This window comes from Oncorhynchus nerka, linkage group LG6 (genome assembly GCF_034236695.1).
Source record: "Oncorhynchus nerka isolate Pitt River linkage group LG6, Oner_Uvic_2.0, whole genome shotgun sequence".
NCBI lineage: Eukaryota > Metazoa > Chordata > Actinopteri > Salmoniformes > Salmonidae > Oncorhynchus > Oncorhynchus nerka.
In genome coordinates this window covers 27,381,999-27,405,649 of record NC_088401.1, presented here as the reverse complement: position 1 = coordinate 27,405,649, position 23,651 = coordinate 27,381,999, and the positions used below count along the sequence as shown (strand labels likewise).

Genomic DNA, 23,651 nt, shown 5'->3' with positions numbered 1-23,651 from the left:
TTAATCTCGATTTGAGAGAGAATGGCTTTGAACGGTTCTACCAGATGTATTGGGTCACTCAGGGGTTTGGGCCATCTCCAGGCTTGTTTGCCACAATGGTAATGACCATCGTGAGTAAATCTACAGTGGTCTTGATGTGGGATCACGACCATCTGTCTCCATTGAGCTTCATCCTTGTTTGCTGCAAAGAACAGAACCTGGGATTGACTAAACTGAAGTGCAGCAGTTGATTGGGTGAGGTAGCTAATATGAGTGGCATGCATGCATGTTGGGAGATTTGTTAAGCGTGTTGATAATAGTTTTGAGAAATTGCAATTGGATAGCATGCGGTTGAAGATTTAGTTTGGCCGACCCGCCCCTTGGACAGGATTAGGCGGACCAGATTGACGAGGGCAGCATTTTCCGAGCTAAACTGAACAAGATGTACCCCCAACAACACATAACACCTCACACCTCACATCTTAACAAATCTGTCGTTCTGCCCCTGAACAGGCAGTTAACCCACTGTTCCTAGGCCGTCATTGAAAATAAGAATTTGTTCTTAACTGACTTGCCTAGTTAAATAAAGGTAAAATGAAAAGAAACGGAAAAAAAAACATAATTCTGCACAAAAACAATGGAAACTTCTCACCCAGTGGCATATGGGCTATTTAGGTGAGTGCCAATGCCACCCCATGTTAAGCAGTGGTCACAAGTCAGGGGCGCAAAATGTATCTTGTCCATGCCCAGCGCACTTCTCCGGGGTGCTGTTGGAGAGATGCAGCGCTGCGGCACTCCACCAAGACTCAAGTAATGTAACATAAATCATGTAGCCAGTAGTAGAAAGAGTAGGAGCCTATGTGGTTTTCCAGTAGCCTACAGACTGGAGACCATATTTATGACAATGTTATGAGACATTGTTGTTTTTACATCCAAATGTGTCTCCGATCAAATAGACTAAATGACTTCCTATAAAATAAAATGTGCTTCGATTTGAATATGACATGTTAACAAACACCATATTCTAAAAACAGGCCAGGTACAAATAAAATGGACGCTATAGACTGAAATTAGGCTACTTGCGACTGCGTTCCGGGAGTTCCCCTCTGTGAGCTGAATTGTCAGGAGTCAGTGATTTAAACTGTAGGCCTATTTGTCGACTTTTGACAAGCTGATCATAGCGAAGAAGAAATACCTACTGTGTAAACACATTGATTCTCATTTCAAATAGGCTCAAAATAACTCATGTGGATAGCTGATATGCAGATACAAAATGGTTAGTCTTAAGCCTTGGTCTGAAATCAGGACTAGGCTAATAAATCCAATGTAACTGCCTGTTTTACAAACGGTACAACATAGATTAGCCCAAAGGCCAGCAGATGGTGCTATTGAGTCATTTCATCTTACTGTTCAAACACATTGTATGCAGCCAGCAATACACTCGTATTCTCCGTGGACCGGTTCGTACCTAAAACATTCTCCATTCAGGCTGCAAACACATCGATTTCCTCCTTAACTAGATTTAATGGCGAGAAGGTGTAAAAAAATAAAATAATGGAGGAAATACATTTTTATGAAACACCATTTTCCACCACCATGCTAGAGTGGCTAATGCCTAGGAATGCTAGTCCTGGATGTTGCTATCGCGTTAAGCCCATCAGGTTGCAGCAGTCTTATGTTTACCCCTGGCTAAAAGCAGGGTGCAACATCAGGAATTAGCATTAGCCACTCTAGCATGGTGGTGGAAAATGGTGTTATGTAAAGAAAGTATACATATTTTTCCCTCCTTCTCACCACTAAATCTAGTTAAGGAGGAAATTGATGCCGTTGTAGCCGTAATGGAGAATGTTTTAGGAATTAACCGGTCCATGGGGGATACAAGTGTATTCCCAGCTGCATACAATGCGCTTGGACGGTAAGATGAAATGTCTCAATATCACTATCTGCCAGCCTACACTATTCTAGTTTTTTGGGGATAGGAGGAGGCCTGTACGCTACCCTAAAATGTTAAGTCACACTGCTGCTGAGGTCTCCATTTATTTGGTGCAAACGCTTCCAGCCATAGGCCTACATTCAATAAACCAGGATAAAAGTCTGGTTTGGTCGTCATTGTCACCCACTTTATAGACTGTACACTCTTAGAGAAAAAGGTGCTCTCTAGATCCTAAAATAGTTATTTGGCTCTCCCCATAGGAGAACCGTTTTGAGAACCATTTTTGGTTCGAGGTATAACCCCTTTGGGTTTCATGTAGAACCCTTTCACAGACAGTTCTAGATGGAACCCAAAAGGGTTCTACCTGGAACAAAACAGGGTTTTACCTGTAACCAAAAATGGTTATCCTATGGGGACAGCAGAAGAACCCTTTTGGAACCCTTATTTCTAAGAGTGTAACATGTTCTGCTTGTCTGACTAAATTAGCCTGCTTTTAGCAAGTCCCTAGACTCGCTAAAACATACAGAAGTAGGTCTAGATTGCCATTTTGGAAGGGAGATTGGCAGGGGCCCCATTGCCTTTAAATTCATCAAAGCATACGCCCTTGCGTGCTGAGGCACTCTCCGCACCTCGAAAACAAAGTAGTCAGCTCGTCCCAATCTTTTCTCACCAAGCTTTCTCTTTGCATGCTAAGGCATTAAAACAAATGGAAGCACTTTCTCATCAATGTGGGCCTCTTCTGATCAAATGTGTCATTAATGCCAAACAGCATGCACCAGTGGGGGATGTCAAAGGGACTGTCGTGTTCCTGTTTCCTCTCTTCTCCTCTTCTCCCTCTCGTATCCCTCTCTCCTCCTCTCCACCTTTTCCTAAGAGTGTGGGCACTCTGGATGCATTCCACTGTGGGTGGAAGTGGTTGTGCTCTAGCAGGTTAATTACAATGGAGACAGAAGACACTAGGGGCAGGGAAAGGTCCAGCAGTGTCAGATGGCGCTTTCTTCCAACCCCATTCATTGGGATTTTATTTACTGTGCTACGGAAGCAGGTTCCTGTGTTTGTGTGTGTGCGCGCACGCAGGTGTGGTGCTGAGAGATTGCAGAGTAATAGAGCCGCTCAATCCAGGACCCGCTTCAAAATAAAACACACCTTCAGTTGGGATGGGGCCATATCTTATCAGTGTTTTCTTAGGGTTGTTTTGGGAAATGTTTGATATAACAGATGCTGGTTTCTTTTCAGAATGATATTGCCCATATTTACCCAGGTATGTTTTGATTAATGCAAACAACGGCTACACCCCTCTGTTTTTTGTGTTTGCTATTAAAAATGGTGAAACTCTGCAAACTATCGATTTTACCTGCTTGATGCTAGAGTACGTGGTCAGAGCTCAGCTTTTTATCTTTCCATGTGGTGTAATTGTAAAGTCCTCCAGGGAAAATGGAGAACGTGGTCAGAGCTCAGCTTTTTATCTTTCCATGTGGTATTTGAAAGTCCTCCAGGGAAAATGGATATGTATTTTCAGGAGGTCTGTAAAAACAGTATCCCACCCAGACAGCTCCATTGTTTGCTGTAGAACTCTTTATCTAAAGTGGGAACCGGTATATGTATCTGCCTTGTAAATACATTATTACATGAATCTATCAATAAGTCACACCTCAGACACAGGAAGCAGTCACTAAGGTATTCTATTGTCATTCACTTCTAACCTTAGCCCCTCTACATTGGTTATCACTTTTGTGCTGTGGCTTTGCAGTACTAAGAACAGAATTTATCTCCAGGGGTGAAAGTAGAATACATTTCTTCCCCGGTACGGGACCTACCAAAAAATGGTATGGGTCTAATCATAGAATTACATAGTGTCACACCTGGTCCCGCTTCCCACTCGCAACATACAATGAGAATACCAAACATTAGGAACACCTTCCTAATATTGAACCCCCCCCTCCTTTTTCCCATTCGTCGGGACATGGACTCTACAAGCTGTCGAAAGCGTTCCACAGGGATGATGGCCCATGGTTGGACGATGGTTGGACGATTCTTGATACACATGGGAAACTGAACATGAAAAACCCAGCAGAATTGCAGTTCTCGACAGAAACCTGTGCGCCTGGCACCTACTACCATACCCCGTCCAAAGGAAATTAAATATTTTGTCTTGCCCATTCACTGTCTGAATCCATGTAACAATTGTCTCCAGGCTTTAAAATCCTTCTTTAACCTGCCTCCTCCCCATCATCTACCCGATTGAAGTGGATTTAACAAGTGACATCAATAAGGGATCATAGCTTTCACCTGGTCAGTCTGTCATGGAAAGAGCAGGCTGGAAATACACAGAGTATGCTTTGTATACTTGTATTTCCACCCTCCAAATGTCACGTTCTGACCTTTATTTCCTTTGTTTTGTATTTATTTAGTATGGTCAGGGCGTGAGTTGGGTGGGCAGTCTGTTTGTTTTTCTATGATTTGGGGATTTGTATGTTTCAGCCTAGTATGGTTCTCAATCAGAGGCAGGTGTCATTAGTTGTCTCTGATTGAGAATCATACTTAGGTAGCCTGGGTTGCACTGTTTGTTTGTGGGTGATTGTCTATGTTTGATTGCTTGTGTCATCACAGTTCTCATTTAGCTTCACGGTCGTCATTTGTTTATTGTTTTTGTATTTCTTTAATTAAATATCAAGATGAACACGAACCGCGTCGCGTTTTGGTCCGCCTTTCCTTCAACAGAAGAAAGCCGTGACACCAAACAGTGATGAAAGGAAAGAAACATCCGTTACACAACATCACAAAGTGTCATGACAATAGTTTACGATTGTCATTAGGCCAGAATCCACTGCTGTCCGTGTGAGTCTCAGTGTCAGCCACTCATCTCTTCCTTGGCAAACTTTCCGTGTTCTCATCAAACCGCATCGCATTTTGGAGCGTAGATTATGAAAAGTGGTGTAATAACCTACCGTTTTTCTTAACATTTTGTTTGAATTGTTTTGATAAGCGCATGTTTTACTGGGCGTACCCCCCCCCCCCGACCCCCCCCCCGTACCGGACTGTACCGCTTTACTTTCACCCCTGCTTATTTATTTCAGCAGTATTACAATATAGTTTAACACCATATGACTATTTAAACAGGTGAACATACAGTCTATCACCTCTACTACCTCTGTGGTTAGGTTGATTCCATCGAAGCCAGTGGGTGGCGAGGGCATGTCTTTACAATGGCCCTCTCTGAAATTCTAAGCACGTGGTGTATTGGCACTCTGTTCTCCTCTCCTGTGTGTAATTACTTAGCAAAGTGCATGAAGGCCCCGCTGGCTGTAAATGAGGTGAATACAGCGTATCGGACCCCCAGCGGAAACCAGGGGGAAGAGACGCGGGATCCATTAAACCAATTTAGAATGCAAGGAAAACAATCATCACAGCGCATCTGGGCATGTGTTCCAAAGGTCTCCCAATGCCCTCCACTGTGGCTCATCATGGCCTCGTTGGAATGGATGACTGGCATGTACTGTATGCAAGGCAAGCACTCCACACTGCAACAAGTGGTTTGCCATGCCAGATTGTTTTATTCATCCTGTCCGATGTGCCATTCTAGAAATGCCTTAATGGCGGTACTGTAACTAGAGGAGGGGGGAATTATGAATTGACTACTAAGCAATTAAACTGGGGCCCGCTTTTCTTGTCACTCATTATGCCACTGCTGTGTCAGCTGACCTGATGTGTGTGTCATCTCCAGGGGATCCGGGGGCTTCCTGGAGGGGCGGGGCCAACAGGACCTCAGGTAAGACTTTCCTATTTGCATGTTTACATCAGTCGATGTCACAAAGTGCTGTATAGAAACCCAGCCTAAAACCTCAAACAGCAAGCAATACAGATGCAGAAGCACTGTCACTTTGTTTGGTAAAGCTGATGTATGGGGCTGGAGAAATGTAAACACTTAAATTCATAGACAGAGCTATGGATGCAAGGACAGTCTTTAAGCCACATGTAAGAACAGAATAAAAAATAACGCTGCTACTAATATCCAGTCAATAACTGTAATAATAGGGGATCAGAGATAGATTGAAACCTGAGACCATATTAGAGTAAGAAAAGTCCCCGGCCTCAAGTCAATACAAGGAGGATTTCTGAGGCACAGAAGTAATTAGATGGACTACCTTGCAGGGGAGGCAGTGCATTCATCTCTTCTCATCCAACAGGGAGAGAGAGGAGCACTTGGGCAGAAGGGATCAACAGGTCCAAAAGGTCCACAGGTGGGTGTCAACATCTGTACAATGACAAGCAATCCCAGTTCAATGATTTAACCGATTGCACAGATACTAGGGTGGCAGGTAGCCTAGTGGCTAAGAGCGTTGTGCCAGTAGCCGAAAGGTCTCTGCTTCGAATCCCTGAGCCGACTAGGTGCAAAATGTACCCTTGAGCAAAGCACTTCACCCTGTAAGTCGCTCTGGATAAGAGTGTCTGCGAAATGACTCAAATGTAAATGTAGTAATGAACGAGTATGTTTATGACTTTATTTCAATTGCAGTCATTTTCTCCACGGGAGGAATTACAATACACATCACGTACTGTAACATGTCTATTTAATTGTCGCTGAAATGTAATTCTCTCTTAATTAATTATTCATTATGCATTAAGAGAGCTCTGACAGTGTTCCATAAAGGGACTATGATTAGACGAGGTGATTGGGCACCCTCCACTGGTGAGTAAGTAACAGCTTGTTCCTATTCAAGCAGAGCCATCGAGCTGTGCATCATATGGTGTTCCATTGCTGCCCTCTTCTGGTTCAGTGAAGCTGCATAACTACACTTGTTACTAAGTTAGAGCAATCATCTACATTTGAATTGAAGGTTTTCTTCCCTCAAATTTGAATGAATTGTACTGTTTAGTAAAGACATGGTATCTACACTGAGCTGCAGTTCATGTGAGGAAATTGAAATTGAAATAAACTCATTAGGTCCTAATCTTTGGATCTCACATGACTGGGAATACAGATATGCATGTTGGTCCCAGATCTTAAAAAAGGTAGGGGTGTGGATCAGAAAACCAGCCAGTATCTAGTGTGACCATAATTTGCCTCATGCAGTGCAACACATCTCATTCCCATAGAGTTGATCAGGCTGTTGATTGTGGCCTGTGGAATGTTGTCCCACTCCTCTTCAATGGCTGTGCGAAGTTGCTGGATATTGGCAGGAACTGGAACATGCTGTCATACACGCCAATCCAGAGCATCCCAAACATGCTCAATGGGTGACATGTCTGGTGACTACGCAGGCCATGGAAGAACTGACTGTGACATTTTCAGCATCCAGAAATTGTGTACAGATCTTTGCAACATGGGGCCGTGCATTATCCTACTATGAGTTGATGGCGGCTGATGAATTGCACACTATCTCTGTGTATTCAAATTGCCATCGATAAAATGCAATTGTGTTCGTTGTCCGTAGCTTATGCCTGCCCATACCGTAACCCCGCTGCCACCACGTGGCACTCTGTTCACAACGTTGATATCAACAAACCGCTCGCCCACACGATGCAGTACACGCTGTCTGCCATCTGCCTGGTACAGTTGAAACCGGGATTAATCTGTGAAGAGGACACTTCTCCAGCGTGCCAGTGGCCATCGAAGGCGAGCATTTGCCCACTGATGTTGGTTACGATTATTGTCCCCAGCACAATGTTCACCTGTGTAATGGTAATGCTGTTTAATCAGCTTCTTGATGTCCCACAACTGTGAGGTGATTGGATTATCTTGGCAAAGGATAAATGCTCACCAACAGGGATGTAAACACATTTGTGCACAAAATGTGCGAGAAATAAGCTTTTAGTGTGTATGGAACATTTCTGGGATCTTTTATTTCAGCTCATGAAACATGGGACCAACACTTCACATGTCGTGTTTATATTTTTGTTCAGTGCAGTTTTTAACTTCACATTATTGACCCTCGTACAATTACTCACACACACTTGTGGTCTGGGATATGGTTTTGAACACATTTACTGTATATCAGAGATTAATGTGCAAATAGACCGGTTGCAGTGAATAATAACAGTAGTCATCCTAACATGAACAAAGAGGAACAATAGCTAAGTGTATTTGCAGATGGGTAGGGTTAAAGCCACTTTGCACATCCCCTTTTTTTGTTTTTAAATGAACCAGAATGGGGCATCTGCCATCTAATTCCCTCTCAGTGGTTGGTGACTAAGCTGTCACGCATCCTGTCACACTGCCTGCAGGCCAACTGTCTGTGTTTTTATATGCCCAGGGAATTCAAGGCCCCCAGGGAGACCCTGGAGCCAGTGGACGCGATGGCCCAAAGGTTTGTCCATCACCCATTTTAATGAGTGATTATGCTAATGCTGCAGCTTTTCATCCCCAGTGTGTGGGCTCTTCTCTACTCTCCGAATGGCTTACTGATAATACTAGAATTATCTCTCCCAATGTGATATTTCTTTACCAAAGTGCGTTTAGGGTGTAAAAGTAATTCTAGTCTTTCATTGTTGAGTAAATAGACTATTGTCTTGAATTTCAAATAGCCTTCTGTTTTACAAAGGAAGCTTCATCAGCTCTGTGTTTGTTGGCAATGCTGTGTGTGTGCATGTGTGTTTGTGCGTGTTTGAGTGCGTGCATGTGTTTGTGTGTGTGAATGTGTGCGTGCGAACGTGTGTGTGTGTGTGTGTCAGTGTTTAATTCCTATGTGTCTGTATTCAGGGAAGCGAGGGGGAGCGAGGTTCCGATGGCTCTCCAGGAATGCCAGGCCAAAAGGTGAGAAAGGCACCAGAGACGCACTCCGTGATCGATTAGACTATGGACAGACAACATACATCCACGGTTCAGTAAAAAGCTGAGGGATGGGGCTAGAGAAATGCAACCACTCTCAAATTCATAGACAGAGCTATGGATCCAAGGACTGACCAGCCATGATATCAAAATGATAGTTTTAACCATGTCTTGAGGCTGTAGAGTGTGTCTTTACATTTACTTTGTTTACAAACATTGGAGTAAAACGAGCATCTATTTTGGGTTCTGATGGGGTATGACCGTTGAACTAAACTCATGATGCATTTAGAAGTTATATTCTTCAAGAATCAATAGGTACATATCATTAAATTATAAGTACAAAAATGTATGTAGCAACTGCAGATTGACCCGGTAAGCTGACCCTAGCGCTCTGCCTACAGACTACTTCCGCCCAGAGCCTGCGCTAAGAAGACTTACCCCAGCTATTTATCAGGCTTTTTTCACTCTTTTAGGGCACACCAGGAGAGGCAGGCTTCCTTGGGTCCCCGGGCACTAATGGCCTACCTGGGTTCAAAGGTCCTAAGGTAAGGGCATCAGCATGCACCACCAAAGACTTCAGGTCTCAATTAATATTTCCTTGATTCCTTGCACCGTCTTTCCTTGCTTCTTTCTCAAAAAGCATTAGACAAGAAGGTCTGAGGGGAGGGGCCTTTGACTTTCTCCAATACGGTTGAGAAGGAGACAAGGAGATAGGATGCAAAGAATCACAGAAAGACGAATTGAGATTGAGCCCAAATCTCAGCTAACATAACAGTGTTATTGCCTGTAGGGGGGCCTTTTGGCTTAATGAGGCAGTGTGCGGCTCTAAAGACATGATTTATGAATGATTTATGGTTCTCGGTATCAGGGAGCTTGTTCATTTGCCTGTTTTGCAGTAAGCGCTGATGTCTTTTTGCATAATGCATATTTCATTCCTCTTACGTGTTGTTGTTCTGTCATTCACACGCACTGAGAGCTTGTCCTTCAGACTGTATGCAGGCACGCCCAGACGCCTACTCGTTGGTTATTACAGCCACATGTTATACACTGTTTTTCAGGGAGAAACTGGAGAGGCGGGTCCCCGAGGAAGTCAGGTATTGTCATCTTCTCTCTTGTCTGTCTCTGAAACAGGGGGTGGTTCAGTTCATTGTCATTTATTCTTGTCATAGTGACATTTGGTGGATGGTTGTTTGCAGTGACCTATAGAGCTCGCCATACACAACACATAAAATAAGGACAAGTGATTGTCTTATTATCCAAACAATCAAGTACTTAGAACCATGTACTCTACTGTACTTAGAACCCTATACTGCATTTACAACACTCCTTAGTGGCACCGTGGTTGGGAGTTCAATCCCCGGCCGAGTCATACCAAAGATAAAAAAATGGTACCCATTGCGTCTCTGCTTGGCACTCAGCATTAAGGAGATAAAGTAGATTGGGGCTAAGGCTCTGCGATAGACTAGAGTCCTGTCCAGGTTGTGTACTACATAAAGCTGCCTTACGCTACAGAAACAGGAGATTGGATCCTGCTCCTATGTGCTTAGGTAAGGCTACTTTCTTTACCCTGTAGGCTCCTTAGAACCCTATACTGCACATAGAGTCCTACACTATATTTAGAGCACTGTACTGTACATACTCATATCTCTCCAGGACACTGACAAGAAAATAATGAGTGTTAGTCATGTCTTAATCACGAGGAACAAAGCTTTCCTGCACCGAAGTCAGTCCTCCCTTAAGGACCCTGTGCTGTGACTACAGAGTGTAGTGTCTTTGGCTCTGTGCTTTGATTTGTGCTTCCTATAGCCTTACAATCACAGCAGGGCGACCGTGATAGAGGCAGACTTCAGAGCAGAGTGGTTGGAAGGGAGGGAAGAGAGGGGAGGTAGGGGAAACTCAGGTGATGTGTTTTTTAAAGGTCAATGAGACCCTTGCGTCTCTCCTTGGCTGTGAATACTAATGATGACCTTTTAGTGGTGAGTGCTCTCCTATACCCTCCTATGATGCCTCCCATCTTCCTCCCCTCTCCCATCATCCATCCCCCCAACCCTGTATCTTGTTCCAGGGCGAACGAGGCACCGATGGGGCCCTTGGGAACCCTGGCTTACCAGTGAGTGCAGTTACATGACCAGGGCACTGGGTGGCAGTGGATATCAAATCAACTTGAACTACAAAACGTTTTTATTCCTCGGTCTTCACAGAGCCCCCCCCCTCCACAGATGGCGCCTCGGCCAATATCAGGCACAGTGGATTTGCCTGTCACTTTTACATAACACTATTTATGGGTAAACAATTTGTAGTCATAACTTTCCCTGTGGCCATTGCACTGGCTGTGACTCGTGTTTGATATACAACAGCATTAGGCCAACAGTATGTCGGTTTATAAAAAATTAAAAAATGTACCTCTGCATCAACTGTAGTAAGTCAGACAGCAGCAAGAAAAAATATTTGTACTTTTATCAGAGCGGACTGAATGAAGAGCTTCTGAAAGAGAGCGTTTCTTTGATATTCAAGCAGAACTTTTTTAACAGGCTCTTTCTCTCATTTTCCTCTCCCTTCTCTGCCAGGGTGTAGCTGGACCCAGGGGAGGCAAAGGACAGGTTTGTAGAATTACACTGCTGCATTAGCTATAATCCATTCTGCCTCATTCTACACCAGAGACCAGATCCTCTCTGGAACACTACTGAACACATCATACCATTAAGCCTCCGACATCACACCCACAGGGTCTAGATAGGTAGACATGACAGTAAACCTACTGTGAAATCCATATCACATCAGGCCCTTGAACACCAAGTTCAACATTCACATTTTAAAAGATGCATGTCGGCATATTTATGCTATGATTTCTTTGAACACCTATTCTGGAACGCTTATTCATTTTCTAGTCTCAAGGCAGATATATTGTAGGCTATAACAGACATTTTTAAAGGCAATCGAGCTCTGTATGCAAAGGTCCTATATACTGTGTTTAGTTATATACAGTTTGTGACCATATTTCTCCTCACGATCATCAGAAAGGCATCACGGGGGATATCGGTGTCAGAGGCACCGATGGGAAGAAAGGGGGCATGGGACACGTGGGGGCAGCTGGCCCACGGGGATCTCCCGGCGAGGACGGGTTGCCTGGGCAACCGGGAACGCCAGGCTACCCTGGGAAGCCTGTGAGTTCTCTTGAATCCTGGCCTTTCTCTAAAAGCACCCTGTCCGTTTCTCCATACCTTCGCCATCCAGACATCAACCGTCTTACCCATTTGGCCTTATCGGTGTCTTACAGGGGAAGCCTCCCTCTGACGACCACATGATGAAGCTCTGCGGCGATGTGTTGCGGAGTAAGTACCTGTCACCACCCGCCCAGTGGTAGCTATGCAGTGTCAATAACTAAAGTGCAAATTGAAGTAAGCTGGAAAGCGTGCAGCTCGTTGTTGACTCAGCAGCTTAAGACTGTAGGGATTAAACAATACACATATTGAAATGTAAATTGAGTGTAGGGATCTGACTACGCCTTACAATCCATGTTCAATATGAATATGTATTGGTTAGAGAAGGAAGGTAAAATGGTAACATCCTTACAGCATCATATTACAGTTAATAGTAATATGTTTATCTGGTGCTATTCATATTTTAGCTGCGGTAATACGTGGGCTATTTTTCCAGGTGTACTCAAATAAAGAAGTTTAAATCATGAGACATATGAATGACTGTAAACAATGGTTCCCTTAATACCTTGATTGATTGACTGATTAACATTGATTTGATTGAAACAAATCGTGCTTGGGCCCTCCCAGATCAGCTCACCCAGCTGCTGCAGACACTATCCCCTCTCAGTAGATGTGAGCCGTGTGAGACGGTGAAGGGACCCCCGGGACAGCCTGGAGCACCAGGACTCAAAGGTTCCTCAGGAACACCGGGCTATCCCGGTAGAATCGGCTCACCGGGATATCCAGGAACCCCCGGCATGCAGGGGCCCCAGGGAGTCAAAGGTAACACACCTGTACAGAAACCCCAAAGACTCTACTGAGTGTTTGGTAACGCATTAATCTACAGGTTCGGATAAAGGAATTATGACATGGTAACACATGTGGAAATACAACATTACGCCCCTATAATTCCCCTATGAACCACGCACGTTTCCAGAATTATAAAGATGACTACATTTATATAATTGGTTATAAGGAGCAATAGCTGACCACCATAGCTAGTCTTGTAAAGCACTTTGCTGCTAATTCTTTTATGTCACCTTTATTTAACCAGTTAGGCCAGTTGAGAACAAGTTCTCATTTACAACAGCGACCTGGCCAAGATAAAGCAAAGCAGTGCGACACAAACAACAACACAAAGTTACACATGGAATAAACAAGCGTACAGTCAATAACACAATAGAAAAAAAAGTATACATACAGTGTGTGCAAATGGTGTGAGGAGGTAAGGCAATAAATAGGCCATAGTAACGAAGTAATTACAATTTAGCAAATGAACACTGGAGCGATAGATGTGCAGATGATGATGTGCAAGTAGAAATACTGGTGTGCAAAAGAGTAAAAAAGTTCATTAAAACAATATGGGGATGAGGTAGGTAGATTGGATGGGCTGTGTACAGCTGCAGAGATTGGTTAGCTGCTCAGATAGCTGATGTTTAAAGTTAGTGAGGGAGATATAAGTCTCCAACTTCAGCGATTTTTGCAATTCGTTCCAGTCATTGGCAGCAGAGAACTGGAAGGAAAGGCGGCCAAAGGAGGTGTTGGCTTTGGGGATGACCAGTGAGATATACCTGCTGGAGCGCGTGCTATGGGTGGGTGTTATCGTGACCAGTGAGCTGAGATAAGGCGGAGCTTTACCTTATCAAAGAGTTATAGATGACCTGGAGCCAGTGGGTCTGGCGACGAATATGTAGAGACTGTCAGCCGACGAGAGCATACAGGTTGCAGTGGTGGGTGGTATATGGGGCTTTGTTGACAAAACGGATGGCACTGTGATAGACTGCATCCAGTTTGCTGAGTAGAGTGTTGGAGGCTATTTTGTAAATGACATCGCCGAAGTCGAGGATCGGTAGGATAGTCAGTTTTACGAGGGTATGTTTGGCACCGTGAGTGAAGGTGTCTAGCCAGACACCTAGGTATTTGTAGTTGTCCACATATTCTAAGTCAGAACCGTCCAGAGCAGTGATGCTATTCGGGCGGGCGGGTGCGGGCAGCAATCGGTTGAAAAGCATGCATTTAGTTTTACTAGCATTTAAGAGCAGCCACGGAAGGAGTGTTGTATGGCATTGAAGATTGTTTGGAGGTTTGTTAACACAGTGCCCAGATGTATACAGAATGGTGTTGTCTGCGTAGAGGTGAATCAGGGAATCACCCGCAGCAAGAGCGACATCGTTGATATATACAGAGAGAAGAGTCGGCCCGACAATTGAATTAAATACAATACACTACTGTAAATACATTGCAGTTCAATGTATTTACAGCTTCATAGAAAGTGTTACCCACTTGAAGTAACAGTGGAGTATGTTATGTTAGCAGGTGAGCTAGAGTCATGTTGGTTCTATACACAGTATAATGATTAGAAATCATCTTTAGGTGACACTGGACCAAGAGGACTCAAAGGCACCAAAGGAGAGGGCCGTCCAGGGTCACCAGGCCCTACTGGACAGTCAGGTAAGATAACACAATGGCGAATTAACCATTGGGTGCTAACGACATGCTAGCTTTTGATTAGCTGTACACCCAGGGATTAGCACCTAGGGATTCAGAGATTGAAGAGGCTAAAGTGGCTAGTTAGCGGTTAATCATGACTAATTTGCCCCTTCTATCAGTGATTGGAGTCTTCTAAAAAGGTATCCTACGGAGAGCATAAAATGCTAGCTCGCTTGCTATACTGACACAAATGTTCTTCTAGAGCCTCATATCCCATCACTCCATATGAAACCATCACCATTGATTATTCTGAAACATGAAAACACACTGCTCGTTCTCTGGAGTCATATCCCCTTACAGTATTTCTTCTTAATGACGGGCAGGAGTTCAGGGGCCTCGCGGATCGGATGGCATCGGACGCCCGGGCACTCAGGGGATGCCTGGGAAGTCAGGAAGTCCCGGAATGCCAGGGAAACAAGGGTCATCAGGACTACCAGGAGTGTGTGACATGTCTTCTTGCTACCAGGCCTACAACCTCAGGAATGACCCCTACAGCAAAGGGCCCAACTTCTGAGAGGAAGGGGCCCCTAGAGGGGAGGACGGGTTTCAATGTGGGGGTCAAGATGCAACGTCATACAGTACTTTAAGACAGTGAAATCAAATCTTTTCGGCAAAGGGGAGTGTTTAGCTGCAGGCTTTTGCTCCAGTCATACACTAACACACCTGAAAATCGAATAAAGGTCTGCACCCACACTGGCTCTTTGCAGATAAGATTGGACACCAATGCTTAAAAACCATCTCCTCGGGGACACCCAGACATTTCACATATTTGTTCTAGCCCTGAACTGGCACACCTGATTCCGTTAGTAAAGGGCTTGGTGATAATTGACTAATTGAATCAGGTGTGCCAGTTTAGGGATACAACAAATATGTAAAAAGACCTATGGTCCCTGAGGAGAGGGTTGGGAAACCCTGTTTTAAGGCATATGGGTGTCCACTTTGCTGTTCAGTAGAAATATTTGTCCCGATTAACTGAAACTAGGTCTACGTATTTTGAGACATATTCTTGGTTTCATATACTGTATGTTTGTAGGTTTCAGGATAAATGATAGAAACCATATGTTTTGGACTTTTAATGGTGATTGTCCAAAGAGAATCATCATAGTCCTTGGTACTGTAACACTACCTCCTTGCTGGACACAAGGCATTACATATAAGTACACCAGTGAAAAATGTTTTGTAAAACCAGGGTATGAAACATATTTAAAAAATGTTATACCATAGGATGTTGTTGTCAAGCCCTCCATATGTAAATATTTTACAGCATGTCAAAATGTAAATATGTTGCAGGCTGAGGTAAACACAGATTAACTGCTAATTAGTACAATAACAGGCTACCTGGATTCAACCACAGAATGTGCTAATATAGTAAGTGCCTGGTGCATTTTTACAAGACAGCATTGTGAGAATTTCGGCTTAAAATGTATCCCAACTACGAAAACTGTACTGTAGATAATATATTAATTCACCTTGTGCCTTTATAAACCCATACCATAAATTAAATTAAACCTCAGGAACTGCTTCAAATGTGTTTTGCATATCTTTGTTAAAAAATGTTCTTTGTTTGATGTAGCCAAATGATTCATATTGCATTGTCCATATTTCATGTAAATTATTTAAATTTTTACTTTAAATATCATACTATACTTTATTAAAATACTACAGTATACCTCCTGATGTAACTACAGGAGCTACATGATGTGCTATACCTCCTTATTTAACTACCGGGGCTAGATGATGTGCTATACCTCCTGATGTAACTACAGGAGCTACATGATGTGCTATACCTCCTGATTTATCTACAGGGGCTAGATGATGTGCTATACCTCCTGATGTAACTACAGGAGCTACATGATGTGCTATACCTCCTTATTTAACTACATGATGTGCTATACCTCCTTATTTAACTACAGGAGCTACATGATGTGCTATACCTCCTTATTTAACTACAGGAGCTACATGATGTGCTATACCTCCTTATTTAACTACAGGAGCTACATGATGTGCTATACATCCTGATTTATCTACAGGGGCTAGATGATGTGCTATACCTCCTGATGTAACACCAGGGGCTACATGATGTGCTATACCTCCTTATTTAACTACAGGGGCTACATGATGTGCCATGGGAGATGACAGACGCTGACATGTGTATGAATGGTTAAGCTGTTTTGTTTTTGTTTTTTCACATTTAAAATATTGTAATATATTTTCAGATGCTTTTATGTATTTTATGATATCCATCTTTTACATCAACTGTTATGTGGTTATATGGTTGGACTGTACTGTATATGGGTGATTCTGCATGATTGGTGCAAAAAAACATCTAAGTATCCAAACTTAGGACATGTATTTACTTCATGATATGTTCTCATACAATCCAAGGCAATAACAAACATACAGTTACATTTAATATAGTACAACGTCATTGTTTATACAGCTAATCATATTCAGAGGTGGCTGGCTCAAATCTTGACTCCTAAACTTCATGTTTGAAAATAAAGCAAATCATGATTTTTGTAATTTTTTAAACACTTATTTCAATAGAACATCTTGAGTTGTTCTATTACTACATTCAAAGATACTGATTTAATTAGTAGTTTTGTTTATTTTTAAACGTCTTTAAAAAAAGAAATGCTTTTGATGTCACTACTGAAACACTCACAATAAAAGACTAGAATGAATTTGTCTTAAGCCAGGGTTCCCCAAACTTGGTCCTGGGGCCCCCCCTGGGTGCATTTTTTTTTACCCTAGCACTACACATCTGATTCAAATAATCAAAGCCTGATGGTGAGTTGGTTATTTGAATCAGCTGTGTAGTGCTAGAGCAAAAAAACGAAAAACTAAACCCCAGGATTGAGTTTGGAAAACACTGCCTTAAGCCACAACCCTGCAAATATAACCAATGTTGTCTGCAAACATTTTGAAGAAAATGAGTTAGCATGTTGGTAAATCTTCATGTATTTTTTACAAGGTGTCACGACCGAAATATCAATAAATATGTGAAGCAAGGTTTTTTTTTTTTTACTATTTTCTACATGGTAGAATAATATGGAACACATAAGGAATCATGTAGTAACCAAAAAAGTGTCAAACAAATCAAATTATATTTTAGATTATTCAAAGTAGCAACCCTTTGCCTTGGTATGCAATCTGGTTTCTGCTCAGGTTATGGATGTGTCACTGCAACCTAAAAGGTCCTCAATAATCTCACCATTGCCCTTGATTCTAAGCAATGTTGTGCTGCTATTTTTATTGACTTGGCCAAAGCTTTTGATACAGTAGACCATTCCATTCTTGTGGGCTAAGGAGTTGTAACGGCTTTCTAATGGTGAAGGAGAGTCGGACCAAACTGCAGCGTGTCTATTGTGATTCATCTTTAATAAACAAACGTAACACACAACAAAACACTAACACTACAAAACGAAAACCGAAAACAGCCTATACAAGTGTCTACTAACCTCTAACCAGGACATCAAGACACACAGGACAATCACCCACAATACAACCAAAGAATATGGCTGCCTAAATATGGTTCCCAATCAGAGACAACGGTAAACACCTGCCTCTGATTGAGAACCACTTCAGACAGCCATAGACTCTCCTAGAACACCCCACTAAGCTACAATCCCACTATACACACATTCCAAAATCCCAAGACAAAACACACCACAATACAAAAACTCTATGCCACACCCTGGCCTGACCCAATACATGAAGAAAACACAAAATACTTAGACCAGGGCGTGACAGGAGTGTTGGTGTCTCTGAGTTGTATAAAGTCAGTTTATAAAGTCAGAATATTTGCTGTCTCAGCCACTGCCTGTCACCAAGGGTGTACCCCAAGGCTCGATCCTAGGCTCCACACTCCTCTCAATTGACATCAACAACATAGCTCAGGCAGTAGGAAGCTCTCATCAATTTATATGCAGATAATACAGTCTTATACTTAATTGGCTCCTCCCCGGATTTTGTTTCTTAGTGTCCAACAAGCTTTCTCTGCCCTTAACCTTGTTTTGAACACCTCCAAAACATAGGTCATCTAGACTTGGTTCCCTCTATCGTAATCACTCCTCTTTCACCCCAGCTGCCGAAGTTTGCAGACATAAAGGCCACAGAAAAATTCCTTTGTCCTGTTACTATGGAGAACCAGCCTCAGAACATTAAACATGAAATAAAGGGACTTTGGAACAATGGTTTCCGTCAGCCACATTGGTGGTCATGACGATAGATGGAATATGAAAATGTATGTCATTTTTGTTTTGTTATTAAAGGTTAATAGATGACGTTATTACGAAAACATTGTAATGTGAAGAGTTTTCCTCTTAGATGTTTGATGTTTATACATTGTACGTTGTATGGAAGATATCCAAATCAAAGAGAATGTTTTGGGGAAGATGAAATGTTAAGTTAGTTGTCTAAAATTGGATTTGAATCTAGAATTATCTAGACCTTGCCTCATTAACTTGGTACGTCCAGAGAATTGCCCTAAAGGCGGTTACGCCCACTTCTGACCCAAGGGTATAAAACCTGTGAGTATAGAATTTACAGGAGGACTACGTGACCCCAGCTGCAGCAAGGTCTAAAAAGTAAACGAACCCAGAACGCAACGCAAGTTTTAGGACAAAGAAATCCTTTTCTACCCAAGCTACGGATGAGTAGCTGTGTCTAAGCGGGTGAATTCAAGTCGAACCACCTAGCCCCCATCTCCCATCAAATCGTGGTATCTAAAGGGTTTCATTCCTATGCTGTGAGCTCTGAGCTACAGAGGTGTCTGTCCTCAGAAGACCCCTTCCAGAGCAAACGGTGAGGGAACAGACTCCTCAGCCAAAAGGACACTGACATCGGGAGGACGAGCAGGGACCCATAAGAGCGGCAGTTTGGGGCAAGGTTAGGGTTAGAATAGCATAGCTGAGAAATTCACCCAAATGTATATTTCTCTTGTGTACTTTCTTTTTTTCTCTCTCTTTTGAAATCCCCATTGCGGGTAACACAATGTGTTGGCCCATTATACTAAGTTCTAATCAATAGCCTAATGTGTTTTGTCTATGTGTATCTTTTATCATCATTTTAGGTTTTTAGTAAATAAATATTCAACTAAGATTAGTGTGGTACGAATTTATTGGTGAGACCCCGGTCCGTGCAGATTCACGAGCTATACGACGTTCAGAACGAGATTGGTAGAGGCAACTGGTTAATTAGCGGCTGTTGTAAAATCGATATTCTGATATTCTTTGAGTTAATTTGGGAAATAGAAACTCAATAAAAACTAGTTTTCCCATGGTGCCCCAGGTTAACGAGTTAATAATTGCTTGATTCAGTTAATCACGCAATTAGAAACTTGTAATCATTCGATGAGCAACAGTAATCACATTAACTAATACAACGTCACGACATAAGGAATTCAGGTAAATACAGTTGTGGACAAAATATATTGCCACACTTGCACTTTTCTTAAATACTTCCAAATTTCTTCTAAAATAAGTTGAAATTGAAAACCTTTGGTCTCCACACTATGTTATTGGATTTTCAACATTGCAGAACGAGTTTAATCTAGAAAATAAAGACAAATGACATGGACATATTTTTTTGGCACCCCAGAGCTAGTACTTGGTTGCACAGCCTTTGGCCAAGATAACTTCTGACAAATGCTTTATGTAGCATTAATGAGCTTGCTGCACCTTTTTTACTGGCAATTTGGCCTACTCTTCAGCAGCAAACCCTTTGAGGGGTGGATGTGATTCAGATCTGGACTCTTCTTTGGCCACTCCAGAACAGTCCAGCGTTTCTTCTTGCACTATTTCTGGGTGCTTTTTGATTTGTGTTTGGGGTTATTTTCCTGCTGGAAGACCCACAACCTTCAATGGAGAACAGTGGAGGCTGCTGAGGGTCGAACGGCTCATAATAATGGCCGGAACGGAGCAAATGGAATGTCGTCAAACACCTGGAAACCATGTGTTTGATGTATTTGATACCATTCCACTGATACCGTTCCGGTCATTACCAATCAATAAATCAATCAAATGTATTTATAAAGCCCTTCTTACATCAGCTGATGTCACAAAGTGCTGTACAGAAACCCAGCCTAAAACCCCAAACAGCAAGCAATGCAGGTGTAGAAGCACGGTGGCTAGGAAATACTCCCTAGAAAGGCCAGAACCTAGGAAGAAACCTAGAGAGGAACCAGGCTATGAGGGGTGGCCAGTCCTCTTCTGGCTGTGCCGGGTGGCGATTATTACAGAACATGGCCAAGATGTTCAAATGTTCATAGATGACCAGCAGGGTCAAATAATAATAATCACAGTGGTTCGAGGGTGCAACAGGTCAGCACCTCAGGTGTAAATGTCAGTTGGCTTTTCATAGCCGATCATTCAGAGTATCTCTACCGCTCCTGCTGTCTCTAGAGAGTTGAAAACAGCAGGTCTGGAACAGGTAGCACGTCCGGTGAACAGGTCAGGATTCCATGCCGCTGGCAGAACAGTTGAAGGTTGTTGGTCTTCCAGCAGGACAACAACCCCATACACACGTCAAAAGCACCTTGGAATGGTTCAAGAAGAAGCACTGGACTGTTCTAGAGTGGCCAGATCCAGATCTGAATTACATCCATAACCTATGGCAAGAACTGAAAACAGCAGTTGGTAGAAGGCACCCCTCAAACATTGAAGAATTAGAGCAGCCAAATTACTATCTACAAATGTGCAGCAAGCTCATTGATGGCTAAAATAAGCATTTGTAGGGAGTTATCTTAGCCAAAGGTTGGCAATAATGTTGTCCATGCCATTTGCCTTTATTTTCTTCATATAAATTGTAAGCTTAAGTTTACAAAAATAAAGTTGGTTCTGCAGTGTTAAAAATTCATTAACAAGGTGTGGATACCAAATGTTTTCTTCAATTTCAACTGATTTTTAGAAGAAATAGAGAACGTTCTTAGTAAAGTGCAAGGGTGCAAATATATTTGTAGGGTATATATATATCCACCTGACATATGTTGGAAGACGTGTGCTGAAAGTAGGATACATGGGACACACACAATTATTTTTTTCCCAACCCCCAATATGCGCCACTTCTGTAGAATAGAAAGATTAAATCTAAAGGCGAGATGACAAAGGTCTGATTCAGAGGGTGTTATGCATCACACCCGGCTGACACACATGCATACACACAACACACACTTACCTCCCCTGTGTATTTCCTAACCTAGGCTGAGTCTTACTTGAAGACAAAGAAACTTTTACATTTACTTGCTGCAAGCAAGCAAACAAGCCAGCCAAAGGTTTTGGGTAAGTCAGCTAAAATGGATATTTTCCTCTCTCAATTTCTGCTGATTTAAATAAGTTGTTTACTGTAAGAGCTGGCAATGTTTTGACAGGTTTTGAGTAAACACACCAAGCAATGGAAATGGACATGAACTCTTCGTTTGGGGAGACAACAGCGGGCTACGCGGACTACAGCTCAGAGACGGACGCTCCGCTCTGCAACAGAGAAACGAACCACAACTTTGGGGTCAAACTCTCCACCTTCTACCTGCTGATTTTCACACTGAGTGTGGTGGGAAACAGCTTGGTCCTCTATATCATCTGCAAGTTCGAAAAACTCAACACGGTGGGGAACATCTTCCTCCTCAACCTGGTGGTGTCGGACCTGGTCTTCATGTCCAGTCTGCCCTTCTGGGCCGTATACCACCACAAGTCCAGCTGGATCTTCGGCCGGGTCTGGTGTAAGATTGTGGGCAGCGCCTACTTCCTGGGTTTCTACAGCTCGATCCTGTTCCTCACCCTCATGACCTTTGACCGGTACCTGGCAGTGGTCTACGCCGTGCCGTCCACCAGGCTACGTCGGAGGAGCTACGCCCTCGCCTCATCCGCCGCTGTGTGGGGCATCAGCCTCCTGGCGTGCATCAAGCCGTTTCTACTCTACGACCAGGCCGAGCATTACTACCAGGGGTTGGTGTGTGAGGAGGTTGGTACCCCAGAATCGATTGTCTCTGAGGAATTGGAGCTGTCGGGGCCATACCTCCAGTTAGGTTTGTTTTTCCTATTTCCTCTCATTGTTGTTTTTTACTGCTACGTTAGGATTGCAGTGACGGTCATCTCCTCCAGGATGACCAACAAGTACAGGACGGTGAGACTCATATTTGTCATAGTACTGCTGTTCTTTGCGTGCTGGACTCCTTATAATGTGGTGGTGATGCTTCAAGCAGCTGAAGTCGACTGTGTGAAACTCCGTAAGCTTGACTATGCGCTGCATGTTACTCGTATGGTCACATATCTGTACTTCTGTATCAATCCTGCCTTCTACACCTTTGTGGGGAGAAAATTCCAGAACCACTTCCGGATTCTGCTGCAGAAACATATGCCGTGTTTAAAGAACCATGTCTCAATCAATGGTAGCCGGACACTGTCACATATTAGAAACCCTCAAGTGGGCATAACTAGTCAAACAGATGTTCTGGTATGATATAGGAGCCATGTGGCACAGGAATGCACATTAATTCATGTCTAGGAGTCTCATATTAGTTAATGAACCTTGAAAAATGTATGTTGCTATTCACCACTGTGCCTCTGCCTCTGCATTGCTTGCTCTTTGGGGTTTTAGGCTGGATATCTGTAAAGCACTTTGTGACAACTGCTGATGTAAAAAGGGCTTCATAAAATACATTTGGTTGATTGATTGAAAATAAATGTGTTTATATAATGTTAATTGTAGATGTGAGTTACCCCCTTACTATGTAAAGTGTTTCTTTCTACCAACCGAAGCATTCACTCTATAAATCCAATCCATCATTAATGCTCCATTATTGTACAATTTCAATAAAATGTTATCAAGAACTTGGAGACAAGTTGTGACAGGACAAGTTAAGACATGACTTAATGTGTCATAACAATGTGCAAGTCATTCTTTTCTATATTTACTCTCAGTCAAATTTGTACATTTTGCCTCTGGCTAACATTATCTGGCAATGTAAACCGTTGCTGTTTGGAAAATAAACATTACTCCTGACTCAATATGCAGGGTGAGTAGCTAACTTCCTTCTTCCATTCACACCTACATGTTTGAAAAATGGAGCGAGCATATCATGTTTCACTAATTATGTAGTAACATATACCAGTTAACAAACACTTTCCTCCAAGGCAACATAGTCATGCATGCATACATTTTTGACATATAGGTTGTCCCGGGAACCAAACTCACCATCTTGGCATTGCAAAAGCGTGTGCTCTACCAACTGAGCTAGAGAGGACCTCTACACTGTCGGTTTAATCTGATGCTACAGTTAGTT

The 23,651-nt window shown here is 42.8% G+C and overlaps 2 protein-coding genes across 2 annotated transcripts in view; both read left to right on the top strand.

Moving 5' to 3' along the window:
• The window catches only part of LOC115130258 (collagen alpha-1(XXI) chain-like), a 48,352-nt gene extending 31,458 nt beyond the window's left edge, over positions 1-16,894 (top strand). The window contains exons 19-31 of the mRNA XM_029661193.2: positions 5,637-5,681; positions 6,100-6,153; positions 8,167-8,220; positions 8,613-8,666; positions 9,155-9,226; positions 9,740-9,775; positions 10,747-10,791; positions 11,249-11,281; positions 11,699-11,845; positions 11,959-12,013; positions 12,470-12,664; positions 14,255-14,332; positions 14,695-16,894. Coding sequence (XP_029517053.2) covers positions 5,637-5,681; positions 6,100-6,153; positions 8,167-8,220; positions 8,613-8,666; positions 9,155-9,226; positions 9,740-9,775; positions 10,747-10,791; positions 11,249-11,281; positions 11,699-11,845; positions 11,959-12,013; positions 12,470-12,664; positions 14,255-14,332; positions 14,695-14,885 — 1,059 coding nt within the window. The 3' untranslated portion in view covers positions 14,886-16,894. The remainder of the gene's footprint in view (positions 1-5,636; positions 5,682-6,099; positions 6,154-8,166; positions 8,221-8,612; positions 8,667-9,154; positions 9,227-9,739; positions 9,776-10,746; positions 10,792-11,248; positions 11,282-11,698; positions 11,846-11,958; positions 12,014-12,469; positions 12,665-14,254; positions 14,333-14,694) is intronic.
• Positions 16,895-21,494: 4,600 nt separating this feature from the next.
• On the top strand, positions 21,495-23,376 carry LOC115131096 (C-C chemokine receptor type 3-like). The gene is made up of 2 exons (XM_029662702.2): positions 21,495-21,651; positions 21,741-23,376. The coding sequence occupies exon 2, from the start codon at positions 21,764-21,766 to the stop codon at positions 22,826-22,828; it is 1,065 nt and encodes a 354-aa protein (XP_029518562.2). The 5' UTR covers positions 21,495-21,651; positions 21,741-21,763; the 3' UTR covers positions 22,829-23,376.
• The last annotated feature ends 275 nt before the right edge of the window (positions 23,377-23,651 follow it).